Genomic DNA, 12,151 nt, shown 5'->3' with positions numbered 1-12,151 from the left:
TTTCGAATATTTCGGTGGTTTCGACATGTTCGATACGAAACAAGATAAAAAATAACAAAATAAGCACTGTTTCGCCCTGTCATTTTGTTACTATATTTCTTTATTTCGGTCTAAAAAATGCATTGTTTCGTCGAAATTTCAATCATTTCGGTTATGTCGTTTCGATGTTTCGCTCATTCAGTCATTTCGACCATTTGCGCCCCCCCCCCCCCGGAAAGGGCCAAGTGCAGCTCAGGGGAAAAAATACACTGTTTCAGCAAAATTTTGGTATTTCGTTCATCTCGGTCTGACCGAAATGGCGAAACGAAACGAGTTTTCAAACCTTGATCCCAAGAGGCACCAACTTGAGCCAGAAGGTGATTGTTCCCCCAAACAATCTAAGTTAATATATAGAAAGATAAATATATGAAAACAGAAGTAGTTTCCTTGCCTGCAACAAGCGTGTTAACTTGCTATCGCGGTAAGGAACATGTCCTCCCTCCTTTCTCTTCTTTTCATCACCCAGGGCACTTATTACATTGCCAAGAGACAGCAAACCTTTGTTAATATGGATCCCTGAATTCCAAATATAAAGTGTTATCCATCAGTAACACTATTCAGCAGACAAGATATTGATTGATAAAATGATCTACTCCTCTAATTTAAGAACACCTTCTTTGAGACGCAACCCATCTGCTCCTGTTCGTTTTGCACGTTCAGACCCAGCAAGATCCACTAAATGAAGCTTCGCACATAAGATATCATCACTAGCATCATTATCGATTACTGATGTACCAGTGCATCGTGTGTTTTTCTTTTGCTCCATGCATATTATAAAGATTGCATGTGAACGACTACAACAAAAACCACATTAAAATCCAAATTAAGTAGATTAGTGTGCAATGACATGTATTGATGAATTCTAATAGGAAAATATCGAGAAAACTAAACTAATGATTCATCACGAAATCGTGAAAGAACAACATAACTTGCAAGCTAATGACAGAATGAATAAGTTAAAATGGAAATGATGAGGCTTGTGGCTTCCATAATTCCCCCCTTTTCGTTCATTACTCTAATGAATAATGACTCAACATAACTACAGTCTTTATGGGATTTATCAGTAGGAACCACTAGTTTAAATCAACTACTAATTAAACCAGTCAAAATTAAGAAAACTTTCAAATTAAGTTATACGCATTAAATTTTCAAGAGTCGGCTAAAGTTGTTGTGATCAGATCATAGGAAAGGAAGTCGAGGATCAACAACTCCAGCTTGGAACTTGAAAAATCGCATTTAGGGATGTGCAGCCTTTCACCTGCAAATATGAACTTGAGGCCAGTTCCTCCCAAGCCAAAAAGAACGAGACATTACACTAAAAGTCAAGCTAGAACATTTATCGATATTTGTAATGTGAATCATATCATAAAGCACATAATAGACGGAACCATGGAGCTAATTGTTCAATAAATGTTCACCAAACTGGAGCAGTAATATCTAATATCTTTTATTTTTAAAATTGTTGAATCTCTATTTTGCTCCTCCCAGGCCCTGCAGTAGCGGGAGCCTCGTGCACTAGGACGCTCTTTGTTGAGTCTTCATTTTTCTAAATTGGCACTTAAAGGAGTTTTTTCCCAAGTTTCCTTTCAGAAACCTAGATTTTCAGAAATTGAAAGTCCCTTTCCTTATATTTCCAAATTATATTAGTAGAATAAAGGAATTAAGGTCAGCAGCAACTTTTTTGTTTTTACAAATTTATGTCAGAAATTCAAAACTCTACTCAACCATTTTGTTTACTTCCTACTCATTAAGGCATGCATAAAGAATCGATTTTCCATTTCCTCTCATTGAGAATTGATGTTCCAATTTCTCTCATGTACTTAATTTAATATTTCACTATTCTTTACTTGTTAGGAAATTTCTTCTATTTTAGGTTCTCCTTGGTGTGGGAGAATACATATTTTTATTGGGAACAAATTGTTGGACCAGCTAATGCTGCTTAGTTAAAGTAATCATTTACTTTACCCTTTTCCTGCCCCACTTTCAAGTGGATCAAGCAAGCTTCTACCTTCAAATAGTCTCTTAATTTTTCAATTTCTCTTCGTTCTACAGAACTTTTTTTTATAGGTATTCTAGAGTTAACTTTACCATCTGCCAAGAACCAGATTCTTGGTCTAATTAGGTTACAATAATTATTAACTAAATAATCATGACAAAATCACCTAACTAGATATTCAAGAGTTCTTTCATTTTTTTTTTAATTCATAATAATGTTTCCTTTTGCAGATTGTTTCTTTTTCCTTTCTTGGGTATAATACAATGTAATATTTCTAGAGCCTCATAAACAGTTAAATGCACATACATATTAACAGGGTATACCAATTTTAATTTTTTTTTACTTAGTTGGGATAAGGCTGAGTAGTTGTTGTTAGTTATGAATTTAGTAGTTTTGAACCTAATCAGAAATACAGAATTGTCAAACACATTGTGTGACCAGGGGACCAACAACAAAAGGTCTTGGGTCCATGCCAACACCCATCAAGGTCATACAAAACAAGAAGAAACAAGTTCTAGATTCCTAAGTTGCTCTATATTTATATCAAATTTAAAAAAGGAAAAGGTTCTTAAGAAGCAATAAAGGAATATCTTAAGAAGGAGCAAATGTCATGAAAAAGGGATAACTGGGAAGTGAGCTTAAGAAGAAACAAGTTCTAGATTCCTAATTGTCTCTATATTTGTATCAAATTTAAAAAAGGAAAATCTTAAGAAGGATCAAATGTAATGAAAGGGATAATCAGGAAGTGAGATTTATATAAATATAATGAAGAGAAAAATAAATAGAATAGCAGTAGTGATAAATCTCCAATATAATTCAGTACTATATACAAAATTCCAACCTTGACTGGCTGTTCATATTTGTGCTTCCTGTAGCACGAGACAGAGAACCTCGGGACAGATATGATGCCATTTCTTCCTTAGTTCTCACTTCTGCTTCAATAACACCAGAAAGTGTTATCCCTCCATTTGCAGTCTCTCTAATTTGAATGGGGAGTCTTGCAGCTGCAGGTTTTACTAGAGAAGCCCCTTCACCTTTTGAATATGACACTGAACTTGGATCGAGCAAATCAAATACTTCTTCTTTGAAAATCTGCAAATCAACATTATTGCAAATAAGTATCTGCAAGAACTGAAATTTGGCAACCTTCCAACCTAATCAGAAGGTGGACATTATCTAACCTCGATAAATGACACTCTAATTAGAAACTCTGTAGGTTCTTTCATTGCCTCTACCCTTGCGAATATAGTTTCCATAACTTTTGGTATAATCCCACCACCAGTTGCTTCCCCAGAGTAATTGGTGCCCATTGTGTAAGTCTTCCCTGAACCAGTCTGCATTGACAAGAAAACAAAAAAAAGAAAGAAAAAAATATATATATATATATTAAATCAACTAAACTAATAAGTAAAGAAGAACAGAAACCGTGAGAGAAAAAGAATAATGGCGATATGACACCTGGCCATAGGCAAGAACCGTGGCATTATAGCCATGGAAGAATGCATCTACCAGTGGCGCAACACATTCATCAAAAATTGCAGAGGAAGAAGAACCCATACTCCCATAGACATGATCGAACGTGAATGCATGAGATCCAATTTGCACCTGTGCATAGGCACATAGCAACCACCAAACAAAAAGTGAGAAAATCAAGTAAACATTTTGAATTACCTTTATACCTTGCAAAATTCAGATCAAGCAAATATTTTAACTACCTCTCACCACTAAAGTACCTTTCTCCAACACAAAATGAGGATTTTAATGAGTTCAAATACATATTGCAAGCTCCATGACCAATAACTAATCTAGTGGGCCATGAAAGATAAAAATGAACCTGAGGTTCTCCAGATACAACAGTAATGCAGTCCGTACATCCAACCGTAAGCTCAGTTGCAATCAGAGGCCTGATGTGAACGGCAACTTTAATACACTGCGATGAGTCCTTGTCATGTGAATTTCCACCTGGAACTGTCTTCCCCTCTGCACTCTCCATCTCCAGCTCCTCTTTCCAGTCCAATGGACAAAAGGAAGCTCAAAAATCCTATTTCGACATTAGCAAACAACAGATCAAACTTAAAAATGGAAAATTTTGCCACTTATAATATTTGATCAGAGATCGTTAAAATTGAAGAAGAAACCACCGATGACCCGGAAAAAAGGGAAAACGTAAAATGCTAAGAGAATATTTGAAGATAGAAGATGTATACCTTTCGCATATAGCAAAAGAAAATGTAGATCTGGATTTACCTTCGAGAGATGGTAGTGAATGAACGAACGGAACACAGAGTTGCAGAGAACTTTCCGAGAGATGTGAGGAACACCGTGAGGAATAGAAGAAAGGTGAGGGCTTCGAAATTATGAGGTCCAATAGACTAACGGTGTGGAGACGAAACCAGCGACAGATGAGGAACTAAATTTGATTCGTATTAGAGAAAAGGCGCCCCGGGTTCCGAATTCAAAAAAACCAAATGAATAACAATAATAACAATGATGACACGTGTGGTTGGGATGATCTCCTGTGTTCGCACGTGAGAATACAAAATGCCCTTAGTTTTTTTTTTTATTCTAAGGGAAAAAGATCGCGTGGCTTGTCCAGAGGACGTGAAAGTACTGCCCTGCCCCGTCCCCATGAAATAAAAAAAAAGGGGTAATTTTCATCCCCTCCCCTCTAAGTTTCTTTAATATCAATTTAATATTCAAATTTTGAAAAAATGATAATGCCGTTTTTATTTTTTAAATATTCTATCAACTGTATCCTAACCGTTAAAAAACGCCATCAAATGATGACATAGTATATACAAAATCTCTAAAATCCCAAATAACCCTTAAAATAGGCATTCTCATGAGTCTATCTCTCTCTTCCTCAAAACAAGAGGCCAGAGATATCTTTGCATAATTTAATTCCAATTTTGCCCTCTTTAACCCCTAAACCCCTTAAGCAAGCCCAGCAAGGAATCATGGTTGCGCTCTTCGATTCGGGATTCTCGATCTGCAAGCGAGTGAGTTGAAGAGTATCGATGCCACCACCTGTAACCGACCAACATCATTTCGCCGGTGGGTTCCAAATCCGTCCAGGCTTCAGTTCCCAGAGAGAGAGAGAGAAATGATCCTCTTCTCCACCTTTTTCTCCGTTCGTTCGATGGACTCCAAATACAGTCGGGCTTCGTCATCTTTGGATCTGGGAATCATATAGCAGCAAATATAGAGAGCAGAGACACGGCACCATTCTGATCTAGATGAGAGAGCAGAGAACTCTCTGCGACTTTGGTCTTCGGCTCAAACCCTCTTCAAAGCCTCGGAGACCGATTCTGTCTAACAAATGGGCTAATTTCCGTCGGATTTTTTTGCCCTTTTGGATAGAAGCAACTGATTACTCAGATCTACTTTAAATTGTCGGGTTTTTTTTTAAGTTTCAAAATCATTCAAGCAATGTCATCTTCGTCTTCTTCCTTCTCTCAATTTGCAATGGAGTATACATACATGGAAGTTGTTGTGGGTTCATTTCATTCTCTCTAGTTTTGTTGACTGTACTTTCGTGTATTTCCTTATTTATTTTTCTTGTTGAGTATTGTCTTGATTCTCATGTAGAGCTGAAGAATATCGATGCCGTCGTCTTCGGCTGTGCTGGAAGCGGCGGTAGCGGAGGCGACGGAGAAGGCTTCTTCTTCGATTTTGTGGGCGACAGCGGAGGCATCGTCTACTGGCATGGAACCATAGCGCTTGGAGAGGATGGAATTTGTTGATAGGGTTTCGACGAGGCGTTTGATGACGGCTTCCCTTGTGTGCTGCGTCGGGGGCCAAATGCTAAATGAGATGTTCGTCTTCTCCAGCTTCAGACGTGTATTCTGTAGTTGTTGTTGCTGGGTCTCTTCGGCTTCCGCCATTGGAGTGGTGGGCTTAGTTTCTTCAACTTCGAGTCTTCGACCACTCTGCTGCTCAGGCTCTCCTCCTCCGTCACACTCATCGTTCAATTGCAAAAATAGACGATCCGACAAACCCTTCAAGAAAATTATATATTATAAAAGGACAAGTTGCAGGAGGAGGAGGAGGAGGAGGAGGAAGAGGAGGAGAAGAAAAAAATTCCAATGGTCGGAGACAATAGAGCAAGGAGAGAAAAAGACTTATGCCTTTTAGAAGAAAAAGAGTACTATCGTCTTTTGAACTGCTATTTTAACAGCCTTAGCCACTTGGGGCACAGTTAATAGAATCTTGTAAAAATAGGGGAAGGCATTATCATTGTTCAAAACTTGGGTATTTGATTGATATTTAGAAAACTTAGAGGGGAGGGGGATGATATTTCTCCAATCTGCATTGATACTTTTGCATGCACTATCATTGGCAACGGTCTCTTGCCTTTTTGTTCGTGTGACAATTCGAAGACACCTCCATTTGATATTATGAAGGCTAATTGTGATGTCACTATCCCATAGGGCAATGCTAAAGGAGGATTGGATTTTGTTTTTAGGGACTATGAGGGACACCTTGCTCAAGCTATCTCAATGCCGCATCATTTTGCCTTCTCAATCCAAAGGGAATGTCTTACAATCAGAAGTGCAATTTATCAAGCATTAGAATCGAGCTTCACTCATCTAGAAGTCAAAACAGATAACAAAGAGATTATTGATCCGATCAATGATCCCTCAAGACTCCCACCATTGGAGATTGCAGTTGTGCTGATATTATATCACTTTTGTCATCTTTTCAACCATTTTTTTTTTTTTTGGATAATTTATGAAACGCCTCCTGAAAATGGAACAATACTCAGATCACCTCTTTCTTATTTGAAAATATTCAAAACACCCCTCTCTACAATAACGGTATTAGTCTGTTGTTAGTTATTGATGTAAAATGATTATTTTACCCTTGTACTAAAACATTAGAATACTTTTCCTTCATCTTCAACCTAAAATACCCCACCGCCTCTACTTCGCCCTAGCCCCGTGGTCCATTCGTATCACACCCATGCTCTCTAGATCTCTCTCCATCGTCTTCTCTCACTTCAATTTCCTGCAAGTTCCTTCAGTGTCTGCAACTTTGTGCCTGGAAAGTGCAAACAAGTTTCAGTCCTGCAAGTTCTCTTTCTCTCAATAAGGTTTCTACGTGTGAAATTCCTCAATTACAATAAGTTTTAGATCCTGAAATTCCATTTACACTCTCCACTCTGTCATGTGATGCATATTTTGTTTCGAATTCTGAATTTTTTGTTTTTCTTCTTATGGTTTATGTTGCTCCAGGTGAATTTCTCTAATTTAGATTAAGACCTCAGGGAGAATTTCTAAGTTTTTGTTTCCCCTTTTTTCTGGTTAAGGATTTTCGAGAAGTGGGTGAGGGAGATAAAGACGAATTCAAGGATGCAAGACTGTTGAGACGCTTTGAATTTTGTTTGCTGTGTAGAGTTCCGGAGAATGGCAGTATTTTGGGCACTTGCTCTTGTCTGCTCCTACTTGTAGCTGTTCTCAAGAGCTTTCTTCTTTCGGATATCTCACTCCTACCCGCGTTGTTCTCCGCCGTCTACTCTCACTTCAATTTCCAAAACAAATGCACCAACCAAGCCCCTCTGTATCATCACGGGCGTATGTCATCCATCATTTATCATTCTGTTGTTTACTTTTCTTCTCCCTTACCCATTACTTTATCCTCCTTTGATGTTGCAGGCTACATCTGGTTTGGATGCTGCATCTGCCCATGCTCTTTCCCGTGAAGGCTTCTATGTCGTTCTTGGTATTCTTAACTATTTTGAAAGAAGAGTTGTGGGACTTCACGGAAAAGCTAGATTTGCAGAAAACTAAGAGATTCCATTTAGCTTCCTTCATTCTCGTCCTCCGTCCGTTGGCCTGACCGTTATGAGACCGTTTCCTTTTCTCCATCTCCATCTGAACTTGATGAGAAAAAAAATTTTGGGGGGTTTTTGAGGAAGAAAGTGGTGTAAGGAAGAAGATAGATTTTGGGGTTTTTTATTTTAAAGGGTAAAACGGTAACTATACACTGGTCAAGGGTAGTTTAGGGTTTTAAATAAATTTAACTGGCTGACTTAATTATTTAACTATGTAAAACTAACGGTAGGGACTAATCTGAGTATAGGGCTCTAATGCAAGGGGTGATCTGAGTATTTTCAAATAAGAGGGCGTGATCTGAGTATCATTCCATTTTCAGGGAGTGTTTCGAAAATTACCCTTTTTTATTTTTTTGTATTCCAAGGACGAATTGTGTAGCATTTATCTTTGCTAGGAAGGTGTTGGTCATCATGTGTAGGACAGAATGGTCGCATTCCATTCCTTAGTTTTCAAGATTTTGTATGTCTGAAGTTTTAGGTTGTACACATGATTATCCTCCTCAGGAAATTTCTTCTTGACACCCCCCCCCAAAAAAAAGGCTCTTAACTTCCTACATTATTAACTAATGCATTTGAAAATTCATTTTATTTTAAAGATAACATAGAGATGAGATGTGGAATTAAGCTCCTCTTCGGGAGCCCAGCGCCCAGGGGGAATCCAGTCATTGGGCTATGCTTCACACATCCCGATGGCTAACTGGGTGAGCATTGGGATGTGTGCGGCACAGCCCAACCCTTGATGCCCCCTGGGCACTAGGTTCCATAGAGAGGAGCCATATCCAATTGTCCCTCAACATTGATATTCTTCAGGGCCAAGGATCTTGACTATATTGTGAAAAGAGTGAGTAACAAGCTTTCTACTTGAAAATCTAATTTTCTCTCATATGCAGGCAAAAGGTTTTAATTCAATCTATTTTGGCCTCTATTCCTTCAGACTTAATGTCTTGTAGTTTCCTCTTTCTAGTGGAGACATGTAGAGCACTTGACTCAATTTGTCTGCTTTTGGAATAAGGATTTCAGTCAAAACAAGAAACTTCATTTAATTGGATGGGATAGAATTTGTGGTCCCACCCAGGCTGGAGGATTAGTACTTCATAAGGCAATGACAGACAATAAAGCACTCCTCTTAAAGCTAGGGTGGCATCTTCTAACCGAGGAATCCTCTTTATGGACCCAATCAATTAGAGCAAAATATTACCCTAACACTTCGACCTTTAATCCTAAGGTGCTAACCAAAAGAGGTTCATGGTCTTGGAACAGCATAGCCTCGACCATTCCAATGCTGAAACAGATGATTTATATTAAAACAGATAACGGGATAAAGCCAAATTTTGGCTTGACCCATGGATTCCCTCGATCCTTGGATTTTCAATCCCCACTAAAATTCCTCATACTCATTCTACACATCTTGTTAGGGATACTATATCTCAGTCTATTTGAAATGTTAATATTCTTATTAATTTATTACCACCTGCTTTTGTTGAAGAAACTTTAAAGATTTCTGTTTCAGGAAACGAAGATCAATGGAGGTGTTCATTGTCTAAGAATGGCATATTTTCTTCTCGACTAATAGCAAATTTCATTATATCGCCTTGTCATTCAAGCCCCATTCTCTCAAAATGTTCTTTTGACATGTTTTAAATGCAGGTCTGCCAGTTAAAGTGATTACTTGCTGAACGCTTGGTCATAGGTTCAAGTCCTAGAACAGCCTCTGTAGAAATAGGGGTAAGGCTGTGTACATTTGACCTTCCCCTGACCCTGCTAAACGCGAGAGCCTTGTGCACTGGGTACGGCCTTTTTTTTTACTGCCAGTTAAAGCGATTCTCTCAAAATGGATATCGATCGAGCCTACTTGTATTTTATGTGGTTAATGTGGTGAATTCACTTGACACCTTTTCTTATCATGTGATTGGACTAAGCGTATCTATGCAACAAGTCCCCTCGGATTGAGAACAGAACTTCTCTCCAATCCCACCATGACCCATCTGTGTATCTCTTTCCTCTTCTCGAAAGTCTTTGATAAATAATCTTACATGTGGTTTTTCTCAGTTTTTATTATCATTTGCCACTATATTTGGAATGTTAGAAACAAGGTTGTTAAAGGATTGGCTAAGGCTGATCCAAACTTGGTTTTTCAATATGTAATTAAATGGCTCACAGAGCTGAATATTAATCCCCCGTCTCATCAATTGTGTCTTCCATATACACCCCCTCTCAACAATACATTACTTGTTTTTAACCATGCTTTCAATTTCCCTGTTTTAATTTGCGCAAACGCATTTAACCCACATCTAAAATTATCAGGTTGGTCTATATGCATTTTGTTAGATGGACAGTTTGTTTTAACAGTTGCAGGATTTATAACATTAACGGATAAGATAGAGGCAGAACTTTTGGGGATTTTACAGGGGTTGAAACATGTTGAAAGTCTGAAGATTAGACTTCAAGAAATATAGTGCAGCAGTAGAGAGATATGCTCTTTTTTGCCTCCAATTGATGCTACTTTTTGGCAACAAAAAGGGCCCAACATATTTGAGCTTCTGTTAGAAATATAATTTAAAAGGCAATAGTATAAGACTTATCTGTTTCGTACAACAGATTGAACGTCATAGAAACATCTTTGTAGAAGTTGAAATAGGAACTGAAAGCATCAAAATATATCCTCTTGTATCACAACAAAAAATAGCAGTGGAGTTGAGTCATATACATATACTCTCCTTAAGGTTTCTGAACAGCCCAAATTTGTGTAGTCTGGGTTGACCTTGCTTTCACACCGGCCTCCAAGATAAAACAACTCCCAATCACATACGGTGCACTCCGAAATGTGATGACAAAGGGATGTCTAAAGATAATAGTCACTAACTCACAAATACTTGCACTAACGTTGGTGGCAAAAACAATATCCAAAAATGTTAGAAAGAAAAAGGGTAAATTATGTCACCCCTTGGTTTTCAAATGAAACTTAGATCACCCACTGATTTTTGAAAAAACTCAAATCACCCCCTCTACAGTAACGGTGTTAGTCTGCTGTTGGTTATTGGTGTGAAACGACTATTTTACCCTTGTACTAAAACATTAGAATTAAATTTACAATACTAACCTTCCTTCATCTTCAACATTGGTCAAGGGTAGTTTAGAGATTTAAATTTATTTAATTGGCTGACATCATCACTTAACAGCATAAAACTAACGGTAGAGACTAATTTGTCATATTGGGGTCTAAACCAAGAGGTGATTTGAGTTTTTTCAACAGGGTATGATCTGAGTTTCGTTTGAAAACTAGGGGGTGACGTGTAATTTACCCAAAGAAAAAACAAGACCTCCTCTCTTATATAGACCTCCTCTCTTTATATAAGAGAGGAAGAGACACTACTAAGAGATGTCTCCAGAAAATTGCCTTAAAATATATAATTTCCCACAAGACTTATTTGTTTGTCATTCAAATAAGTCTTCCAATAGGCACGCTCATTCGCTATTTAAGTCTCTATTAAAAAAGGACTCAAACTTCTAACGTATTCATAAAATAAAATAATATTTTGAATCTTAATATTTTAAAATCATTTAAAATTTCAACAGGTCTTGACTCAAGACTCTCCATTTTCAACTCTCCCCCACCACTGCAGCCGCTGCCACCACTACCACCTCCACCTCCAACACCTTGTCCTGGTTTGATTACGCCGTTGTTCTACTCTCCAACGTCAGGAAAAGGGCCAACGGGAAGGCATTCGATGTGTGTATCAGGAGTAGCATGATGCAGATGAAGTCTGCCACACTCTATCCAAAGAGCTAATGGCCATTGTTGAGGTTGAGCTCGTAGAGGAAGGGATGGTAAAAGCCAAATGGATGGGGAGGCTAGAACCGGTGGGGGCCGAGCAAGGCACTCTATGAGAGAGATGCAAGTGGGATCTCATTCATCGCTTTTTATTTTTTGGTAAATCTTTCTCATTCAATGCTCAGGTCGTCACAAAGTGTTAGTTTATAGTTTTACACCAAAAAGCAGATTCAAAGTTTTATTTACATCTCTTTAGTCTTTAGTCTTTACCACTTTCATTTTGCTTGGCGGGTATTATTTTTAAATGTGATGTTTTTTAATTTGAAAAAGCAAATTCAAAGTTCTAAGTCCAACGGATAGTTCCTCATTATAGATTATCCACAAACCCGGCTTTTATGTTCCTGGACAGAGAAGTAGAGAACACTTTCCCAAAATAATAGAGAAAAATAATGTTGCCTGGTGATGTGGATCTGCGCCTAAACACAAGAACATGCAAAATTACCATATCCAT

At 38.0% G+C, this 12,151-nt stretch overlaps 1 protein-coding gene across 2 annotated transcripts in view; it reads right to left on the bottom strand.

Annotated features, from left to right (window-relative positions):
- LOC122662330 (kinesin-like protein KIN-4C) overlaps window positions 1-4,437 on the bottom strand; it is a 56,176-nt gene extending 51,739 nt beyond the window's left edge. For both annotated transcript variants that reach the window (XM_043857926.1, XM_043857928.1), the window contains exons 1-7: window positions 4,279-4,437; window positions 3,870-4,040; window positions 3,494-3,640; window positions 3,217-3,369; window positions 2,877-3,127; window positions 652-833; window positions 431-555 (exon numbers count right to left, since the gene is read on the bottom strand). In XM_043857926.1, the coding sequence (XP_043713861.1) occupies window positions 431-555; window positions 652-833; window positions 2,877-3,127; window positions 3,217-3,369; window positions 3,494-3,640; window positions 3,870-4,028 (1,017 nt within the window). In that variant the 5' untranslated portion in view covers window positions 4,029-4,040; window positions 4,279-4,437. The remainder of the gene's footprint in view (window positions 1-430; window positions 556-651; window positions 834-2,876; window positions 3,128-3,216; window positions 3,370-3,493; window positions 3,641-3,869; window positions 4,041-4,278) is intronic.
- Between the last annotated feature and the right edge of the window lie 7,714 nt (window positions 4,438-12,151).

The sequence above is a fragment of the Telopea speciosissima genome, chromosome 5 (genome assembly GCF_018873765.1).
Source record: "Telopea speciosissima isolate NSW1024214 ecotype Mountain lineage chromosome 5, Tspe_v1, whole genome shotgun sequence".
NCBI classification, from domain to species: Eukaryota; Viridiplantae; Streptophyta; class Magnoliopsida; order Proteales; family Proteaceae; genus Telopea; species Telopea speciosissima.
This window is presented reverse-complemented; position numbering and strand designations above follow the sequence as displayed.